Source organism: Schistocerca nitens, chromosome 11 (genome assembly GCF_023898315.1).
Source record: "Schistocerca nitens isolate TAMUIC-IGC-003100 chromosome 11, iqSchNite1.1, whole genome shotgun sequence".
Classification (NCBI taxonomy): Eukaryota; Metazoa; Arthropoda; class Insecta; order Orthoptera; family Acrididae; genus Schistocerca; species Schistocerca nitens.
The window spans coordinates 75,219,792-75,242,120 of NC_064624.1; the positions used below are offsets into that span (position 1 = coordinate 75,219,792).

Sequence of the window (22,329 nt, forward strand, 5' to 3'; positions counted from 1 at the left end):
AGGAAGGCAAATCGGAGCTTGATTTCCTTTGGATAACAATGTTATTAGAGATGGAATACCATCTCAAATTAATTAAGAACAAGGACGGAAATTGGCCATCCTGTTTCAAAGCAATCATGCTGACATTTGACTTAGGAATATCCAGGATGGAATGTAACAATATTATGAGAAGGAAAGTTGCTACTCACCATACAGCGGAGGTGCTGCGTCACAGATGGGCATGACAAGAAGACTTCCACACCAACATCTTTCGGTCAACAATAGACCCAATTATGTGGGCGCACCCGTGCACACACACACACACCCTCCCCCTCCCCCCCCCCACCACACACACCAGCTGCACGAAACTGCATTTGTGTGTGTGTGTGTGTGTGTGTGTGTGTGTGTGTGTGTGTGTGTGTGTGTGTGTGTGTGTGTGTGTGTGTGTGTGTGTGTGTGTGTGTGTGTGCGCGCGCGCGCGCGTGTGTGACGAAGGCCATTTGCTGAAAGCTTTAAGTGTGAAAGTCTTTGTTGTCCCTATCTGTGACTCACCATCTCCGCTTTATGGTGAGTAGCAACTTTCCTATTCATAATATCGACATTTGACTTAAGCAATTTAGGAAAATCACTAACAACCTACATCCAGTGCATTAACCAATGCAACACCTCACTTGATATCAAGAAGTAGAGGTTTTTCCAAGTGATTTGCATGCATATTTTTTTTCCACAAACTGCAGTTTGTCACTAGCTTATCATGTATCGTAAAACAAAAATTGCTTTACCTACAATTAAGCCTATGTAGTTGCTCCATTTCCTATTTCCAAGATATTTGTGTGGTATGACTGAGCCTCTAGTTAAAGCATACCACAGTTTTACTTTTCATAAATTGCACAACTTTGCATAATTTATGTTAAGAAGAGCTAGTTGTCAGTCTTTGCATCTGGTTTATACTTTGGCAAGATTTGACCAGTTATTAGTGAATTTTTACCAGATAGACCCTTTTATAGAAAGCTTCTTTATCTGCAAAAAGCTTGAGATTTTGTCAACAACATTTCACAAAACCATTGACTTTCAAGATTAACAACAATTATCTTATGTTTTGTATCTACCGCACAGTTTGTTGAGTATCTTCCCAATGTCCATATACCAAGAATCTTAGAGTGACAATTAACTGCTCCTTACCTGTTTTTTGGCATGACTTGGATACATTTGTTCTAGTAAACAGGGGTTTTGTTAGAAGCTATAAGTTATTTTTGTGGCCGACTGATGGCTGACAGAAGAATTCAGTTACAACTTTTATCCCAGTTCTGAATGTTAATCACACTCATACCTGTTTGCATACCATTGATTTAAGATTGTTACCTACTGCTACAAATATATTTCACCACATTTACTCTGTCATTTTAGTAAACAATAGAACTTGTTCTAAACATCTTGCTATTATCAATATTCTACTTCCACCCACTCTCAGTACTGCATACTCTCACTCTCAGTACTGTGTATTAAGTGAGCCCTACAGTTTTTAACACTGTTTCAATGTCAACAACAGACATATATTGTGTATTATTTTAATGGAAATCACGTGAACAATCAATGGAACGTGAAACTAACTCACATCTGGTAGTTCCCCAGCAGATGTGAAACATCTAAGGTCATACTATAATTTGCAGCCCCATGTTAAACTTAACCACAAAGTTACTTTGAACACCAGTCCTTTACAAGTCCTACTGGAAGTGGCCCTTGACATCCTTTGACATCCTTTGACATTTTAACTATCTTACCCAACCAGTTATCTGGGAATCAGTGTTTAGTGAGGATTCAAAACAAAAATGGAACTCCTCAGTCCTCACAGTTTGCCAGAGGCACTGATGCTACTACCTTAAACCTTTTGATTTATGGTCCAATATTTATCATCTTCACCACACACCAGTATACTTAGTTGAGTACAGCAGTTCAGATATTCTTCCTTCTCGAAGTCCTTTAGCCGTTATCAGAGGGTGAGGGAGGGGTGAGGGGGAAAGGGAGGGGGGAGGGAGGGGTGGGAGAGAGAGGGGGAGGGGCATAGGGGGAAGGAGGGGGAGGGGGAGGAAGGGGGGAGGGGGAGGCGGGTGGGGAGGAAGGGGGAGGGGGGCGGGTGGGGAGGCAGGGGGAGGGGGAGGCGGGTGGGGAGGCAGGGGGAGCGTGGGGAGGGGAGGGGGAGGCGGGAGGGGAGGGGGAGGCGGGTGGGGAGGCAGGGGGAGGGGGAGGGGGAGGCAGGGGGAGGGGGAGGCAGGGGGAGGCAGGGGGAGGGGGAGGCAGGGGGAGGGGGAGGCAGGGGGAGGGGGAGGCAGGGGGAGGGGGAGGCATGGGGAGGGGGAGGCATGGGGAGGGGGAGGCATGGGGAGGGGGAGGCATGGGGAGGGGGAGACAGGGGGAGGGGGAGGCAGGGGGAGGGGGAGGCAGGTGGGGAGGCGGGGGGAGGGGGAGGGGCTGGCGGGTGGGGAGGTAGGGGGAGGCGGAGGCGAGAGGGGGAGTGGGAGGCGGAGCGGGAGGGGAGGGGGAGTGGGAAGGGAGAGGGTGAGAGGGGAGAGGGGGAGGGGGAGAGGAGGGAAGAGAGGGGGAGAGGCGGTAGGGGTGATGGGGAGGGGGAGAGGAGGGAAGAGAGGGGGGAGAGGCGGTAGGGGGAGATGGGGAGGGGAGAGGGGGAAGGGAGGGGGAGAGGGGGAGGAGGCAGGGAGGGGGAGCGGGCGGGGAGGAGGCAGGGAGGGGGAGAGGGCAGGGAGGGGGAGGGGGAGATGGCAGGGAGGGGGGAGGGGGAGATGGCAGGGAGGGGGGAGGGGGAGGAGGCAAGGAGAGGGAGGAGGGGGGAGGGGGAGGAGGCAAGGAGAGGGAGGAGGGGGAGGAGGCAGGGAGAGGGAGGAGGGGGAGGTGGCAGGGAGGGGGGAGGGGGAGATGGCAGGGAGGGGGGAGGGGGAGGAGGCAAGGAGAGGGAGGAGGGGGAGGAGGCAGGGAGAGGGAGGAGGGGGAGGTGGCAGGGAGGGGGAGGAGGGGGAGGAGGCAGGGAGGGGGAGAGGGCAGGGAGGGGGAGAGGGCAGGGAGGGGAGAGGGCAGGGAGGGGGGAGGGGGGAGAGGGGCAGGGAGGGGGGAGGGGGGGAGAGGGGCAGAGAAAGGCAGAGGGGAGAGGGGGAAGAGGGGGAGAGGGGGAGAGAGGGGGAGAGGGGCGGAGAGGGGGGAGAGGGGCGGAGAGGGGGGAGAGGGGCGGAGAGGGGGGAGAGGGGCGGAGAGGGGGGAGAGGGGGGAGAGGGGGGAGAGGGGGGGAGAGGGGGGAGACGGGGGAGACGGGGGAGACGGGGGAGACGGGGGAGACGGGGGAGACAGGGGAGACGGGGGAGACGGGGGAGACGGGGAGAGGAGGAGAGGGGGAGAGGGGGAGAGGGGGAGAGGAGAGGGGGAGAGAGGAGAGGGGGAGAGGGGGAGAGGGGGAGAGGGGGAGAGGGGGAGAGGGGAGAGAGAGGGGGAGAGGGGAGAGAGAGGGGGAGATAGGGGAGAGAGAGGGGGAGATAGGGGAGAGAGAGGGGGAGATAGGGGGAGAGGGGGGAGTGAGGGGGGAGATAGGGGGTGAGGGGGGAGATAGGGGGAGAGGGGGGAGATAGGGGGAGATAGGGGGAGATAGGGGGAGAGGGGGGAGTGAGGGGGGAGATAGGGGGTGAGGGGGAGAGAGGGGCAGAACGAGGGGAAGAGAGGGGGAGAGAGGGGCAGAACGAGGGGAAGAGAGGGGGAGAGAGGGGCAGAACGAGGGGAAGAGAGGGGGAGAGAGGGGCAGAACGAGGGGAAGAGAGGGGGAGAGAGGGGCAGAACGAGGGGAAGAGAGGGGGAGAGAGGGGCAGAACGAGGGGAAGAGAGGGGGAGAGAGGGAGGGGGACAGGTAGGGGGAGAGCGAAAGGGATGGAGGCAGGAGGGGGAGAGAGTGTGTGGGAGGGGGCAGAGAGGGGGGAGGGGGAGAGGTGGGAGAGGGGGAGAGGGGGGAGACGTGGGAGAGAGGGGAGACGTGGGAGAGGGGGGAGAGGAGTGTGAGGGGGGAGAGGAGTGTGAGGGGGGAGAGGAGTGTGAGGGGGGAGAGGAGTGTGAGGGGGAGAGGAGTGTGAGGGGGGAGAGGAGTGTGAGGGGGGAGAGGAGTGTGAGGGGGGAGAGGAGTGTGAGGGGGGAGAGGAGTGTGAGGGGGGAGAGGAGTGTGAGGGGGGAGAGGAGTGTGAGGGGGGAGAGGAGTGTGAGGGGGGAGAGGAGTCTGAGGGGGGAGAGGAGTCTGAGGGGGGAGAGGAGTCTGAGGGGGGAGAGGAGTCTGAGGGGGGAGAGGAGTCTGAGGGGGGAGAGGAGTCTGAGGGGGGAGAGGAGTCTGAGGGGGGAGAGGAGTCTGAGGGGGGGAGAGGAGTCTGAGGGGGGAGAGGAGTGTGAGGGGGGAGAGGAGTGTGAGGGGGGTAGAGGAGTGTGAGGGGGGTAGAGGAGTGTGAGGGGGGAGAGGAGTGTGAGGGGGGAGTGGAGTGTGAGGGGGGAGAGGAGTGTGAGGGGGGAGAGGAGTGTGAGGGGGGAGAGGAGTGTGAGGGGGGAGAGGAGTGTGAGGGGGGAGAGGAGTGTGAGGGGGGAGAGGAGTGTGAGGGGGGAGAGGAGTGTGAGGGGGGGAGAGGAGTGTGAGGGGGGGAGAGGAGTGTGAGGGGGGAGAGGAGTGTGAGGGGGGAGAGGAGTGTGAGGGGGGAGAGGAGTGTGAGAGGGGAGAGGAGTGTGAGGGGGGAGAGGAGTGTGAGGGGGGAGAGGAGTGTGAGGGGGGAGGGGCGAGATGGGGGGAGGGGGGAGATGGGGGTAGGGGGTAGAGGGTAAGGTGATAGAGGGTGGAGAGGGGGTAGAGGCGGGAGAGGGGGGAAGAGGCGGGAGAGACGGCAGATGGGGGAGAGACGGCAGAGGGGGGAGAGACGGCAGAGGGGGGAGAGACGGCAGAGGGGGGAGAGACGGCAGAGGGGGGAGAGACGGCAGAGGGGGGAGAGACGGCAGAGGGGGGAGAGACGGCAGAGGGGGGAGAGACGGCAGAGGGGGGAGAGACGGCAGAGGGGGGAGAGACGGCAGAGGGGGGAGAGACGGCAGAGGGGGGAGAGACGGCAGAGGGGGGAGAGACGGCAGAGGGGGGAGAGACGGCAGAGGGGGGAGAGACGGCAGAGGGGGGAGAGACGGCAGAGGGGGGAGAGACGGCAGAGGGGGGAGAGACGGCAGAGGGGGGAGAGACGGCAGAGGGGGGAGAGACGGCAGAGGGGGGAGAGACGGCAGAGGGGGGAGAGACGGCAGAGGGGGGAGAGACGGCAGAGGGGGGAGAGACGGCAGAGGGGGGAGAGACGGCAGAGGGGGGAGAGACGGCAGAGGGGGGAGAGACGGCAGAGGGGGGAGAGACGGCAGAGGGGGGAGAGACGGCAGAGGGGGGAGAGACGGCAGAGGGGGGAGAGACGGCAGAGGGGGGAGAGACGGCAGAGGGGGGAGAGGGGGAGTGGGGGGAAAGGGGGGAGAGAGGGGAAGAGAGGGGGAGAGAGGGGGGAGGGGCAGAGAGGGGGAGAGAGGGGGAGAGAGGGGAAGAGAGGGGGAGAGAGGGGGGAGGGGCAGAGAGGGGGAGAGAGGGGGAGAGAGGGGCAGAGAGGGGCAGAGAGGGGGAGAGAGGGGGAGAGAGGGGGAGAGAGGGGGAGAGAGGGGGAGAGAGGGGGAGAGAGGGGGAGAGAGGGGGAGAGAGGGGGAGAGAGGGAGGGGAGAGGGGAGGGGGTAGGGGGTAGGGCGAGAGGGGGAGACGGAGAGGGGGAGGGGAGAGGGGGAGAGGGGGAGGGGGAGATGCGGAGGGGGAGAGGGTGAGGGGGAGAGGGTGAGGGGGAGAGGGGGTGTGGAGGAGGTGGAGAGGGGGAGTGGAGGAGGTGGAGAGGGGGGAGAGGGGGAGTGGAGGAGGTGGAGAGGGGGAGAGGGGGAGTGGAGGAGGTGGAGAGGGGGAGAGGGGGAGTGGAGGAGGTGGAGAGGGGGAGAGGGGAAGTGGAGGAGGTGGAGAGGGGGGAGAGGGTGAGTGGAGGAGGTGGAGAGGGGGAGAGGGGAAGTGGAGGAGGTGGAGATGGGGGAGAGGGGGAGTGGAGGAGGTGGAGAGGGGGGAGAGGGGAGGGGGTGCGGGTGGAGAGGGGGAGAGGGTGGAGAGGGGGAGAGGGGAAAGGGAGGAGAGGGGGAGGGGGCGAGGGGAAAGGGAGGAGAGGGGGAGGGGGAGAGGGGAAAGGGAGGAGAGGGGGAGGGGGAGAGGGGAAAGGGAGGAGAGGGGGAGGTGGGAGAGGGGAAAGGGGGGAGAGGGGGAGGGGGAGGAGAGGGGGAGAGGTGGGAGGGGGAGGAGAGGGGGAGGGGGAGATGGGGGGAGGTGGGAGGGGGAGGAGAGGGGGAGAGGTGGGAGGGGGAGGAGGAGGAGGGGTGGGGGAGGAGGAGGGGAGGGGGAGGAGGAGGGGAGGGGGAGGAGGAGGGGAGGGGAAAGAGGAGGGGAGGGGGAAGAGGAGGGGAGGGGGAAGAGGAGGGGAGGGGGAGGATGAGGGGAGGGGAGGAGGAGGGGAGGGGGAGGAGGAGGGGAGGGGGAGGAGGAGGGGAGGGGGAGGATGAGGGGAGGGGGAGGATGAGGGGAGGGGGAGGATGAGGGGAGGGGGAGGATGAGGGGAGGGGGAGGATGAGGGGAGGGGGGAGGATGAGGGGAGGGGGGAGGAGGGGAGGGGGGAGGAGGGGGGCAGAGGATGAGGGGAGGGGGGTGGAGGGGAGGGGGGAGGAGGGGGAGGGGGAGGGAGCAGGGGGAGGGAGCAGGGGGAGGGATCAGGGGAGGGAGCAGGGGGAGGGAGCAGGGGGGAGGGAGCAGGGGGTGGGAGCAGGGGGTGGGAGCAGGGGGAGGGAGCAGGGGGGAGGGAGCAGGGGGGAGGGAGCAGGGGGGAGGGAGCAGGGGGGAGGGAGCAGGGGGGAGGGAGCAGGGGGGAGGGAGCAGGGGGGAGGGAGCAGGGGGGAGGGTAGGGGGAGGGGGCAGCGGGTTGGGAGAGGGGGAGGAGGGAGGAGGGAGGGAGGGAGGGAGGGAGGGAAATATGCACATTTCATACTAACCAAGCACTATTGGATCCTTTTGCACAAGATGCAATTCAGAACCACATATACAGTTATCACCACCACAGATGTCAGCTGAAATTAGATAAGCCTTGTACAACATTACATTAAGCCAAAGGACTTAAAGGCAACAAATCACTGCTATTGGTCTTCAGAGTCATAAATATAACATTGTACTGATAAGCAGTGATGTTGTACAGTTGTCATGTTTCATGCCTCATAAATAGATGGTTATGGGTGTGAATCTTGCCAAGTGCTTTAAAACTGTTTATATTTGAATCTTTATGAAAACAACTTTTTTACTTTTATTCAATTAGCTGGTTGAAATCTAATTTCTTCTTTATAATCCTTTGCTGTGTTACTTTCATCATCGTACTGACTTCTTTATTTGCCTTGACTTTTTCCTTTCCATGATTCTTTTTTCATTTTGAAGCTTCCTGTGATACCTATTACCTGCAACTGAGTACTAACCAGTACTGTTCATTTGTTGGTAACATGTCAGCTCATGTAACCAGTGTGGGGATAGTTTCAGGTGAAAATGAGAAAGTAGTTTGCTTTTAGTTCTGAAACAATTTTTTCTGTGGTGAATTTGCTCACAGAGGTTAGCTTTAATCGCTGTGAACAAAGCAAGTGTGATGAAAAGTTCTGCTACAGGTTGACTGCTGTTGTCTCAGTTATATTGCACATCCAATATTGTTGTTAGGTTAGGACAAGAGTGCAAATTCAGTGCTAGAAAACAGATTATCTGCCCCAGTTCAGTCATGGATCACGTAAAATCAGTTGTTGACAGAGCATCTCACAGTCCTGTCATAGCTCACAGCAGCTGCTGCCAACATTGCCCCATGTTACACGCAACTAACAGCACTTAACAGACTTTACTGGCCAAGTTTGTGTGTCACCTATAACCGAGCATTAGCTAGCAAGCAATGTACCAAAGCTGTAGTAGCAAGTGACCAAGATCAACTAACAGTTTATTTTAACCAGACTACAGAAATTTATCTGTGATATTTCTGATATTCAATATCTCATATCTTACAATGTATATGCTGCAGCAATTTTGAATTCCATCCCGTCTTCACTATGTTGCATAAAAAAACTTCACATGCAGTTAAATGTAATTCCGTCTGAGAGTACTACTCCTTGCCCTCCAAAATTCAAACCAATAATCATGCACATAGATAAAAACTAAAGCAGAGAGAGAGAGAGAGAGAGAGAGAGAGAGAGAGTTACGAGGAAAAGAAAGAAGTATTAGACATTAATGTATGATAGTAACTCACCTCCTCTTTAATTGCCTGAGGATCAAAGTCAGGAATGTATAACTGTAACCAAAAGAAACAGAGAAAAATAAAACCACTTTTGAAGACATGAAGTTGATTAGCTTGAATACTATCACTGTAAAGGCATTACATGCACTGATTCTGTACATGAGAAAATTCTTACATTTAGTATCAGCAGAATGTGTCCTATCACAGGCAGAGAAGAATGAGGTAATGTCACATGCCAGGTTAAAACATTGCTTCCAAGATTACATATTTTCCTCATTGTAGAAGTTTCACATTTTAATTAATGTCATTCATGCATTCATTCATTCATTTGTACATTAGCTGAAAGAAATAAAAGCTTTCAGGGATGAAGAACACCTCAAAATATAGATTAATAGCCCCAAAGAAGCCACTGCAGACATCTTCTGTAAAGTATACTAATGATAAATAATTGAGACTAGTGCCGATCCTTTCGCACTAACAATTATGGACATTTCTTTGGATTACTTTAAAAATGGGACAGTGACTACTTTGAAATAAAATACACTGGCTCTCCTCTTACACTACTAAAGCGTGTTTTTATTTATTGCTCCAACTAAACATTTCTGTAACATTGTTCGGTACCTACATACCGGCAAAGCCAAAACCACGTAGACATTGCATCCCTCAGTCCAAATATTTGTATAGATTAAAGGACTGCCTAAAAAGGTTTTGTAATAGCTGAGGATGTTCAATTTTCTGCCTAATGCCCACTGGAAACCTATTACAGACTCCATATATTGAACTCTATTCTGATATTTGCACAGGTATAAATGCTTTATATTGATATTGCTCTTTCTTCAAGTAGTGTGGTTGTGATACCACAATACACTCTAATTAATTGTTAACCACATATTCCATTATGGAATTCATTTATTAGCAACTAAGTACTTCATACTCTTGATCCTTGAAGAGGTTCTTCCAAGATTTCATGTGAGTGCCCACTGCTATTTACTTCTGGAACTTTTTAAGTTATTCTCACTTTTTTTGCAACTGCACAATGTGAGTCGTCTTACTTTAGGTTAAGGTGTCTGTTAGGAACCAGTTATCAGGGCATCCTATTATCCTCCTGGCAACGTGGTACATGTTTGGGCCCTTCATCTGTTTACTACTATCATACCAGAAGTGGACCAAACACTAAAACCTTAGGGCATAAAATTCTACATGATGTCATTTCTGTAGTATTATTTATTAATATGAAACTCTGCTGCCTGTTTTGATAACATCACTTCATAAGTCTAGAGGGAATGCTTTAACCATCATTCTATTTTTGTTTCCCTGGTATAATTTAAAGATCCAGATAATTTATATCCTCACACAGAGCATAGACACTGATGCAGTGGGGTGGCTTTCATGGCTCAACAATACAGGTCGCAGCACTGTACATGCAACCACACGGGAAGGTTACCTGTGGAGGCTAGTCAGTCTGTTCAATGTTCCATGGATCCTTTGTACCATTAAGATCAATAATAATGTGGCATGAGTTATTCCACATTCACAAGTGAATATGGATACATACTGGTCATTTACAATGGTTCCATGTAGGCTTTCACGGCCGGCGTCTTCATCAATAAACACTTCCGGGCTAAGTTGCCATGGTCGATCTGTAGAACTTCTTCTCCCTGACGTTTCGTTCTCAACTACGGAGAACATCTTCGGAGGTGAGTCAACGACTGGCTGCTAGGAGCTGGGGCCGCCGCTTATATGGATATCGTAGAGGGCACCACCGCACGTCACGTGGCGTCGATGTGCAGCTATCTCTGGCTATCGGCTGTTCTCTCGATTGCAGGCAATCGATTGTCACGTGATTGATGCAATGTCGACCGGCATATCTTATCCAATTTTAATCCTTCTTCTTTACGATTAAAATTGTATTGATGTTTGTGGATTTCAATTGCCTCTCTATACATACGTGTATAATAATGCGACGTCCTCGCTAGCACGCTTGTTTCACCAAATTTTATTTCATGATCTCCATCCTTAAAAACATGTTCCGCTACTGCCGATTTGTCGATATGTCCCAAGCGACAGTTTCTTTTGTGCTCCATCAACCATGTATTGATGCTTCTTTTTGTAGTTCCTATGTAAACCCTGCCACAACTGCACGGAGTTTTATACACCCCTGGGGTGGCTAGGGGGTGACGAGCATCTTTTGTTGATCTTAGGCATTCACTAATTTTCTTAGTAGGTCTGAAAATGGTCTCTACGTGAAACTTGGCTAGTACTTTCCCAAGTTGATGAAGCTCTCTCCCATATAGCCGATATGTTCCCTACTGATGTAGTAGACAGACGGTCTGATGATACACCCATTCCCGTCCATGCGCATTGAGAGTCATGTCATAACAGTCATCAAATTTCATAAAAAGTTCAAGATATCGTAATGAGGTTTCTTGCAAATGTTAGCACAGAAAGAGGCACATGTATTGTAAGGCACATGTATTGTATCATAAATAATCAAAAATTTGGCCTTGACCAAGATAGGGAAGTAACTCGTCCATAGCTGTGAGAGGTCAATGGAATGGGACACGTAAATATGTCAACAGTGCATCAGTAAAACTCAAGACCAAATTTAAACATATCTTCAGCATCTTGGGAGTGACAGCGCATAATGAATTAACTAGTCCACAGCAGGTAAGCAGTTGATGTGACCATCTGCATTCCATCACACAAGATGGATGACAAATTCCACATCATATTACTTTATTAAGTACACTGTGTGATCAAAAGTATCCGGACACCACCAAAAACATACAATTTTCATATTAGGTGCATTGTGCTGCCAACTACTGCAAGGTACTCCATATCAGTACCTCAGTCCTCATTAGATATCATGAGAGAGCAGACTGGGGCACTCCGAACGTTGTCAGGTGATTGGGTTTAACTTGTGTCATACGTCTGTATGCGAGATTTCCACACTCCATAACACCGCTAGGTCCACTGTTTCCAATGTCATAGCGAAGTGGAAACTTGAAGGGACACGTACAGCACAAAAGCATATAGGCCGACCTTGTCAGTTGGCTGACAAAGACCACAGACAGTTAAAGAGGGTCATAATGTGTAATAAATGCCATGCATCCAGACCATCACACAGGATCCACTGGCAGTACTATAGCAGTTTGGCGGGAGGCGAGAAACCTTGGATATCATGGTCGCAAGGCTTTTCATAGGTCACACATCACACCAGTAAATGCCGAACAATGCCTCACTTGGTGAAAGGAGCACTAACATTGGATGACTGAACTGTGCAGAAACGTTGTGTGGAGTGAGGAATCGTGGTACACAATGTGGCGATCCGATACCGGGGTGTGGGTATGGCGAATGCCTGGTGATCATCATCTGCTAGCATGTGTAGTGCCAACAGTAAACTTCGGAGGCAGTGGTGTTATAGTGTGTGTGTTTTTCAAGGAGGGGGCTTGCATCCCTTGTTTTGCATGGCACTACAACAGCACATGCCTACATTGGTGTTTTAAGCACTTTTTTTATTCCCACTGTTGAAGAGCAATGCGGGGATGGCGATTGCATATTTCTACATGATCGAGCACCTGTTCATAAAGCATGGCCTGTGGTGGTGTGGTTACATGACAATAACACACCTGTAATGGGCTGGCCTGCACAGAGTCCTGAAAATTTCTTTACTTGTCAATATCACAACTCCCTATTTGTCTCGTTGGTCTCTTGCTTGGTCGTTATAACATATTCAAACCAATTTCAAAAATTGCACCGCTGGATTATCTCTTGAAACTATCTCTACAAACTTTGAACAATTTGATATCAGTTATATTATTGTGCATCCAATCTATCAGAATTTGAACATCTTTGTGCAATGTGCTTACCACTCTCGTATAAAACAGCACTTGAACAATATTTGTTAGCAGTTCTTGAGCCAAGGGATTTTTTTCTTTGTTTCTGTCACCAGAATGGACAAAGAAAGAAGCATTTGGAAAATACTGACAAGAAAACGGGACACAATGATAGGGCATGTTAATACACCGGGTATTAATTTCCACAGTACTAGAAGGAGCTGCAGAGAGAGAGGGAGACTGGGTTACATACAACAAATAATTGATGCTGCACAATTCTAGACTTCTGTATGTGTTATGGTCATGGTTATCATCATCAGTCCAAAGACAGGTTTGAGGCAGCTCTCCACCCTACTCTATACTGTGACAGTCTCTATCCTTTCGTAACTATTAAAACCCCCATAATTGACACTGCTTCCTGTAATCATGCATTACTGTGTATTTACAATTTTTAACTCCCAAACCTCTATTCATTACCAAACTGACTATTCCTTGATGGCACAAGATGTGTCCTGTCAACATACTTTTTCTTTTACATAAGCTATGCCATACATTTCTTTCCTTTCGAATTCAATTCTGTACCTCTTCAGTGGGTACCTGTTCTACCCGCCTTATCTGCAACATTTCAAAAGCTTGTCTTCCCCTCTTTTCTGTGCTGTTTAACATCCACAAGTCTGCAGCACAAAAGTTACTTTCAGAAGGTATTTCATAACACTTGAAATTTTATTAAAAGTTTACATACACTCCTTATGAAAAGCTTTTCTTGCTATTGCTGGTCTCATATCCTCTATACATCAGCGATCAGTTATTTTGCTGCCCAAACAGTAAAACATACTACTACTACTACTACTACTACTACTACTACTACTACTATATTGTCTTATTTTCTAATCTAATTACATTGGAATCTTTGAATTTAATTGCACTACATTCCAGCAACACTGTTTTACATTTGGTGATGTTCACTGCATAACCCATTTCCAAGACACACAGAATTATGTTCAGTTGATCTCCCAAGTATTTTGCCATTTTTGACAGAAATACAATGCCATTAGCAAATTTCAGTGCTACCTATTTGTTTTCTACAGTATTCCTTTCCCTTGTTTTAGTCAATAGCTGCCTAATTCCCCATTTCAACAACCTTTCATTTTTTCAGTTTATGCAAGTTGCATGTACCAAATTTCCTAAATTTCTTCAGTTTTAATAAGTAGTTCATAAAAATAAATTATAATCAGAATACACAACTGCTCTTGGAAACATTCTGTAGTTTAAAATCTGGGTTCGAAATCTATCTCTCTCTCTCTCTCTCTCTCTCTCTCTCTCTCTCTTTCAGCATTATACAATCGGATACATTCTCATGTCTCCAGGTCCCTTTCATGTAAAGAATCCTTTTAGGATTCTTAAACCAAGTGTTAGCAATGATTAAATTCTACTGTATACAAAATTCTATCAGACAGTTTCCCCTTCTATTTTTTCTCCATTCAGTTCTTTTGTAGTATTGGAAATCGGTATAAAGGAACAGTTGCAATGAAAGTAATATTGCAATGTCTGTATCATACTTTATTGAATTTATTATGAATGTAGTTAATATATATAATACACGCACTATTATGATGGAATTACATAGCTTCTTTCTTAACGTAGCAAAATAAGGCATTTGCATTTCCTGGATGGAAGATGGTATAAAGGCACTCACTGTCCTGTTGTGTTATTGGATTGTTGGTTCCTTTGTTCAAAATGCTCTTCAGCGTTGATTTTGTTGCAATTTGTAGTTCTTGCAGTGATATTTATTGCACTTTTCAGCTCACATACAACCTTAAATTGCCTTCAACTGTGGCAAAAACACTCTGCAAGTATTCCCCAAAGGTTTTCCATGGGGTTCATATCCTGGCTGTGCGCATACCAGAGCAAAACATCCATATCTGTATCTTCAAACCACTCTTTGCGTGTAGCAGAAACATGCATAGATGCATTAACTTGTTGACATTCATTGCCTACGTTCTGATACATTCTAATCAGTTCTGGCTCTAGCATCTCAGTGTAGTGTAAGTCTCAAGAGTCCATTCTTGTGTTTAGCCAAGCAATGGGTGATTTATGTTTAGTCCCGAAGACTGCCCAAACTGCAACACTTCTGCCACCAAAATTTATGTTCAATCTTACTTGCTGCACAGCCCTCACATCACGCCAATAATACTGAAGTCCAACTGGAAATCTAAATTAAATTTCTTCTCATCACTGAAAATCTCTGTATCCCAATCTGAAGTCCACATATGTTCTTCAGTGAACAACTCCAGTGTAGCTTATTTATGTTTGAGTGTTAGAGCAGGTTTCTGCAGTCGTTCCTTGAATGCAAGATGTTTGGAACTTGACAAAATTTCTTGTACACATCTGGCAGTAACTGACAACTGTAAATCAGGAACAAGTTGAGAAGAATAACAGTTTGTAGCCCCTGCTTTGCACAAAAGGAACCCTTTCTGTGACTCAGATAATTTTCTACTTTTCTCATATTTTCCTTTCATCCATATCGTGCACCCAATCTAACGAAATTATCAATCACTGTAATTGAATGGTTCAACCTCTTAGTGATATGATGGTTAGAGAATTCCATTACCTTGTACACATTGATCTTTTTCTTTTTCATCCCATGCTGTTTCCCATATGACAGTGTCACAATCATGGTTTATGTACACAACTCACACTGCCATTAATAGTGTGTTTCTTATTTGTTGTAAAGGCAAATATGTACACAGTAATACCAGACAGAGCCTGCTCCTCTATATTGAGTTATACCCTCTACCACCTGAAACATTGATGTCTTGTTATATACTGTATTACATCAACTGCACTACCATTTGACTGTGTTTGTTGTCATACTGGATCTCAGACTATTGCATATACACTGTGCACAATTATTCCAGCCAACAATGTCAATTTTTCCCCACAAATATTCATGCCTTTATACTGATTTCCATTACTGTACTATTTTCCTGTTCCTAAAATCAAATTCCAGCCCCATCTCAAATTTTTATCTTCCTCGACAATCTGAATAATTTCTTTTATCTCATTATACATTTTTTTTCAATTGCTTTATCATCTGTGGATCTAGTAGGCACATATATTTGCACTACTGTGGTAGGTCTTGGCTTTGTGACTATCTGGATTACATTACGGAATTCAGTACACTGTTTACAGTAGATCAAATGTGATATTTTGTATTCAGTATTACATCTACTGCATTTGTGTTTCTGTTCATAAAGCTCTATTCACCTCAACATAAAACCTGTTCTTCCTGCTACCACACTTTAAGATATGTACTTCTGCCTGTAAGTGCACTTGCCAATCTACCCAATGGAGGGATCAGACGTACCAACTTCTGACTTGCAGGATGCCAAGTTTGATTTATCTGATCACAACATCACTGTCCTTACTATCCTCCTATCACCATTCTAGATATCTGAATGTTGGTCATGGAATAGTTCACCAACGATAATGCTACCATAATTAAATCATACAGTAGATATGTGTATCTGCAGGAAATAGAATGGCTGTAGTTTTCCTTCACACCATTCACAGCAATAGCACAGCACAGGCCTGTTGACTAATAAGGCCATCTAACAATCTTTCAGCATGTTCCCTCTGCAGCTTCTGGAGAGGCAGCTGTCCCACTTTAGGAACCATATTTTAGTCTGCTCTCTTTACAGTTAACCTTCCTCCCCCATGCAACATGTTTGTGCCAACAGTACAGGTACACACAGATACACAAACGAGTCACGCCACTGCAGCCTTTCCTAATATACAAGGGCAAGATAAAAAGTCTCTGAATTTTTATATGAAAACTCTTACACCTTTTTAAATAAAACAAATGTTATTAAGATTCTATAGTTTTATCCTCCATGTCTACATATTTATTTCTAAACACTGTCACCCTGGCAATGAAGACATTTCTCCCCGTGAGAGACCAGTTTGTTGGTACCGTCACTGTTTGACTTTGTTGATGAAGCCACAACATAACCTTTGCTTGTACCACATCACTATCAAAGTGAAGTGTTCAAAGGTATCCTTCACATTTTAGAGACAGATGGAAATCAGATGGGACCAAGTTGGGACTGTATAGAGGATGATCAATGATAGTGTACCCAAGGTGTTAGACTGTTGCAGATGCTGCAGGGCTCGTGTGTGGTCTGGCATTGTAATGCTGAAGGAGAAAATGCTCCATCTGTGGATAAACTCCTCAAATTTGAAACTCAATTACAGCATGCTGTGATTCAGCAGCCTGTAGTGGCAGAGAGCTGCAAATATACAGACTTTAAGAACAAAGATGTAGAATGTTGTTCCATAAAAACACGGGAGAACTGACGGATATCAGTAACGTTCTGCCACGATATTTCGGCGCAGAGTCTTCTAGCCATCTTCAGGTGAATGCCACTGTAGTAGTACTGGCGAGTACGCACTGAGCTCCGCTATTTAAAGCCTTCTGAGGTGACATTGCGCATGCGCTGCTCAGCGTGCGTGTTCATAACGGCTCCGTGCACTGCGCCTCGCGCCCTCCACTGTGAAAGCCTGGCGTATCGGTATCAGGTCGATTTCCATCTTTATGCAGATAACTACGTCGACTACGAAGTTTCTCTATAACAGGATTCCAAGCAGAGTTTAGCTGATAACCGCTATCTCGATTGATGAGAGCCTCGTTGTCAGACAATCTTATTTCCACAGATTCATTGATAATCGAGCTCCAAAAGTTTGATGTATGGGCCAAAATTTTTGTGTCGTAATTCATGGAATGGTCTGTGGAAATACAATGTTCGGCGATTGCGGACTTGGTGGGTAGGAGAAGGCGAGTATGCCGTTGGTGTTCCACAATGCGTTCCTGCACAGTTCGTGTCATTTGCCCTATATATGACTTGCCGCATTCACACGGAATTTTGTAAACACCTGGTTTACGCAGGCCCAGGTCGTCTTTAACGGATCCCACCAATGATGAAATTTTGGAAGGAGGACCCGCTTGAAGACTGTTGGCGTCAGAGATAGTATGGGCATGGTGGACCAAGGTTTTGAGAACGCCCATTGTTTGTGCTGGATGGTGGCAACTAGTAGCTTGTGGATATAGGTCTGTATGAGTGGGCTTTCTGTACACCGAGTGACCAAGTGTGCCATCACTCTTCCGTCGCACCAAGACGTCTAAAAATGGCACACAACCATCTTTCTCTATCTCCGTGGTAAACTTTATGCTTTCATGTATGGAGTTCATGTGACGTAAAAATTCTTGGAGACGGTCCAGACCATGAGGCCACACTGTAAAAGTGTCGTCAACGTACCGCCAAAATACTGTTGGTTTAAAAGTGGCAGAGTCGAGTGCTCTCCCCTCAAAATCCTCCATAAAAAGATTGGCCACCAGGGGAGACAAAGGACTCCCCATGGCGACACCATCAGATTGTTCGTAAAATTCGTTGTTAAATATAAAATATGTAGAGGAGAGAGTGTGCTCAAACAACGCTGTAATGTCTGCACCAAACATATTGCCAATGAGGTGTAGTGAGTCCACCAGAGGCACCTTTGTGAACAGTGAAACCACATCAAGACTGACCAATAAGTCACTACTTTGAAGTTGCAGTGACTGAAGTCAACTGATAAAATCACCAGAATTCTTTATGTGATGTGCACACTTGCCTATCATTGGTTTGAGCAAAGATGCCAAGAATTTTGCTAGGTCGTAGGTGGCTGCTCCAATGTTACTCACAATTGGACGTAATGGCACATTTTCCTTGTGGATCTTAGGTAGTCCATATAGCCTAGGTGGAACTGAACTGTTTGGTTTCACTCTCTTGATAACCTCCTTCGGTAGAGAACTATTTGATAAAAGTTCTGCTGTTTTTCGCACTACTCGGCTCGTGGGATCCTTATCGATTTTGCGATATGTTGAATCACACAATAAAACATTGATCTTATTAATATGGTCATCCCTTGGCAAGAGGACAATAGCGATTCCTTTGTCAGATTTTAAGACTACTGTATCCACATCTGCTCATAAGTTACGGACGGTTATCCTCTCCATGGGCGAGGAACTGTGCAGGAACGCATTGTGGAACACCAACGGCATACTCTCCTTCTCCAACCTACCAAGTCCGCAGTCGCCGAACATTGTATTTCCACAGACCATTCCATGAATTACGACGACACAAAAATTTTGGCCCATACATCAAACTTTTGGAGCTCGATTATCAATGAATCTGTGGAAATAAGATTGTCTGACAACGAGACTCTCATCAATTGAGATAGCGGTTATCAGCTAAACTCTGCTTGGAATCCTGTTATAGAGAAACTTCGTAGTCGACGTAGTTATCTGCATAAAGATGGAAATCGACCTGATACCGATATGCTAGGCTTTCACAGTGGAGGACACGAGGCGCAGCGCATGGAGCCGTTATGAACGCGCATGCTGAGCAGCGCTTGCGCAATGTCACCTCAGAAGGCTTTAAATAGCGGAGCTCAGCACGTACTCGTCAGTACTACTACAGTGGCATTCACCTGAAGATGGCCAGAAGACTCTGCGCCGAAATATCGTGGCAGAACGTTACTGATATCCGGCAGTTCTCCCGTGTTTTTATGGAACCATCAGTACGCCGGGAAAGCTTTAAACTTCATGTAGAATGTTTCTTTTATTTAAAGAGCTTTAAGAGTATTCACATAAAAAATTGGGAGGCATCACTTTTCAGCACACCTTAGTGTGCTGTGACATATTTCTTGCAAAATACGGTAATTACAGGGAGTTGCAATGAAGGAAGGTTTAATAAAGTTTTTTTGAAAGACATCATGTTTATGCCAGTGGTTGTTAACCTTTTTATTTCCACTATTGCAATGTCGGCCTTAGGCCATTATCAAATGCAAATGGTTTGGCTTTAAGTCATGTCAACTTTATACAGGCTGACACATTTATTAAGTAGTGCGAGCACACATGTTCATGTATCGTAAAACAGCACAGTCTGTACATACACATGTTCGTTCCCCCATCACTAGTAACTTTTGGACTAAACCGCAGCAGCGAACAACTGTAGTTTAGTGCAAAAGTTGCTAGTGATGGGGGAATGAACATGTGTATGTACAGACTGTGCTGTTTTACAATATATCAACATGTGTGCTCGCACTACTTAGCAGCATTACGAATGTATATAACAGCAAATAACAATGACATATAAATGTGTCAGCCCGTATAAAGTTGACTTGGTTTAAAGCCAAAACAACTGCACTTGATAATGGCGCAAGGCCAAAATTGCAATAGTGGAAACAAAAAGTTTAACCGTCACTGGCGTAAACATGATGTCTTTCCAAAAATTTCACATGGCTGTGAATCCCAGTTATGAGAAGTTTAATATAGTTCTTGTTACATGGTTCTAATTTGGCATGTCATAAATGTTCTGTTGGGCTCTTGTCATGAATTTTATAAAATCATTCAATAAATGGCAAATTTTATTCTGGCGTCATTCTACTACTGTCCTTCACCAGAAGAAAATATGCGAGTTTTCAGAAATTTTCAAAGAAGTCCCATGCTGCAAAACTGTGGCTTGGAGAACAACCAACTCTATTGGCTTCAAATAGAACCTCACTATACAGAACATCCCTCAGCAGGCTGGTTTCCAGTAGCCAACATGCAGTACTGGGGGAGGCAGGGGACATTCCATCACACATCTGCAAATCCATGAAAGGAAATCATCCAGCTGCAACCAGCAGAAATGGAGACCATGTTAGCAAGGATGAAGATACAGAAATTTATAAATGTGACCCAGTCGAAAGTATTTGTAGCTATGATACTTGTTTAAATACTTTGACTTATTCCAAATGTCAGAAGGTTATCCTTCCTGATGGGACCTATGTTACCGGTTGAATGAGTGATGATGAAAGAACTGTGCAAATGTGCTGAAGGCAGAAAATGCCACTCCAAACACAGGATGAAACGTAACAAAAGGTAAAGAAAATGACAGCTTTATGTGCTTATCACTCTTACAAAAATATATCCTTTCAGATGAGTCTTTGCTTGTGGAGGGAAGGGTAAAATTAAATGGACAAAGGCCACAGATAAACTGACTCTCAGATTTTTGTGAGGACACACTGTTTTGATGAAATAAATCACTATTAATTCACGATTATTCAACTTGGTATGTAGAACAATATCAGTCGCATTGCACGGTTTGGTTTTCTTGAATTATCCTGCAATATGTGATTTTTTTTTGTGTCACCACTCTCTCTTTACATACCTTTCTCAGGTATGGGGTATATTTCATACAAGTGCAGAACCACTGTAAACACACGAACACTAGCACAAAACTCTTTAGTACACACGACTTCCACATATGTTTAACTTTTCTGTCCCTGTGGTTACATGGTGCTTACATAAGCACAGAAAATAGCTCTAATATATGATCTGCTCCATCATATCGAATTTGTGAATATACCTTTTTTTTTCAGTTCCATTCGTTCTGATGAAATACAGGGTGATTCATGAAAATATGCAAATATATTAATATGTTATTCTACAAGTAAAACTAAAGAAACAAATTCATGCAAACATAGGTCTGCAAATGTTTAGTTACAGAGTTATGGCTAATAAAAGATTTTGCTGAAATGTAGCAACTTTGTTAATATGAAGCCATCGAAAAACAGTACGAGGTTAAAAACATCCAAAAAAGCAAAGAAGTAATTTCATAAAATTTTTAATTTATTATTTACTTGGCCCCATTCGTTTTTTTAAATTCCATACAATTATACAATGTTTGCAACAGAAGTTAAAGAGAATTTAAGTTTGGAAAAATGGCAGTAATAACATTAACTGAAACTGCATGAATGTGTCAGATAATCTGCTTTTATTAATACCATAGCATATGTGAATTCATGTTAAACCGGAAAAAAACAAAGCTCAGTGATAAGGAAGTTGTACAGTGTTCATACAGTTTCACAATAAATGATCAAAAATTTCTCTGAGTTCAATGTATTTAGCTGCACATGTATGAACATATTTTGTTGCTCATTTCAGTTTCACAGGGTTGATCTTAATTTTGTCTAATGCATTCATAATTCAAGCAAGTAATGCCTCAAACTGTCTTTCATCCATCCCCATACACAAAAGTCCATTGGTGTCAAATGGGACGATCTCAGTGGCCACAGCCGTGTAGCACCAAGACCAATCCATTTCTGGGGAAAAATGTTCATTTAAATGTGTAGTAACAGCATTGGTGAAATTTGGAGGTGCACCACCATGTTGAAAACACATTTGCAATGGCGTAGCAAGTGGGACATCTTTGAGGCAAGTGGGACATCTTTGAGGAAGTGGGGCATTTTTTCTTGAAAGAATTTTAAGTACGTCTCGCCTGTTAGATGTCCTGGGAAAAAGAATGGTCCAATAAAGTGTATGTTGATTATACCCTACCACACATTTATGCTAAATTGCTGCTGCAAATAGCATTGCTCTGTAGCATATGGTTTTGCTTCAGATCATACGTGTTTGTTATGAAAATTGTTTATACCATCTCGAGTAAAGTGTGCCTCAACAGTAAATAAAATGAATTTGTGTAACACTTGATAAGTATTTAACCAGTTGCACAACTCCAAGCAAATAGCGGGATCTCCCTGATGTAAATGATGCACATTTTGTTTATGGTAAGGATACAGATTATTTACTTCAGTGTACGCCATACTTTAGATTGTGAAATGCCTAATTGCTGAGAGATGTGTCGGGTACTGGTACCCAGACTATGTTGAACAGCATCCATAACATCCTCATCATCGTCTTCATGTATCGAGAGCTCGCACTGATAATAAACGCTTGATAGAGAACTTGTCTCCCGTAAATTTTGAAATCTTCCACTAATGGGTCATACTTTCGGAATTGTTAACTGCAGCCACAGAATTACCATCACATTTGCCATAAATAATCTCCATTTCTTGGTCATAAATAATCTACAATCGAGAACACTTACCATGTGGTTTCACTTAAACACACTGTTGTTATGTTCTTTCACTGAACAATACAGAGAAATAACTCATTTCATGGTTAGGAAATGACAAACAACTCACTAACGGTTGCCAACAATGACAAATGTTTCTACATTCTTAATGGAAAGTATACAAATTTACTTGTACAATAA

General features: G+C 46.5%; 1 protein-coding gene across 50 annotated transcripts in view; it reads right to left on the minus strand.

Annotated features, from left to right (window-relative positions):
• Positions 1-22,329, minus strand: part of LOC126212861 (zinc finger protein 83-like) — a 1,762,073-nt gene that overhangs the window by 564,770 nt on the left and 1,174,974 nt on the right. For 39 of the 50 annotated variants that reach the window (XM_049940350.1, XM_049940352.1, XM_049940318.1 and 36 more), the window contains one exon: positions 8,370-8,411. The exons of the other annotated variants lie outside the window; for them this stretch is intronic. In XM_049940350.1, coding sequence (XP_049796307.1) covers positions 8,370-8,411 — 42 coding nt within the window. The remainder of the gene's footprint in view (positions 1-8,369; positions 8,412-22,329) is intronic. 50 annotated transcript variants of the gene reach the window in all.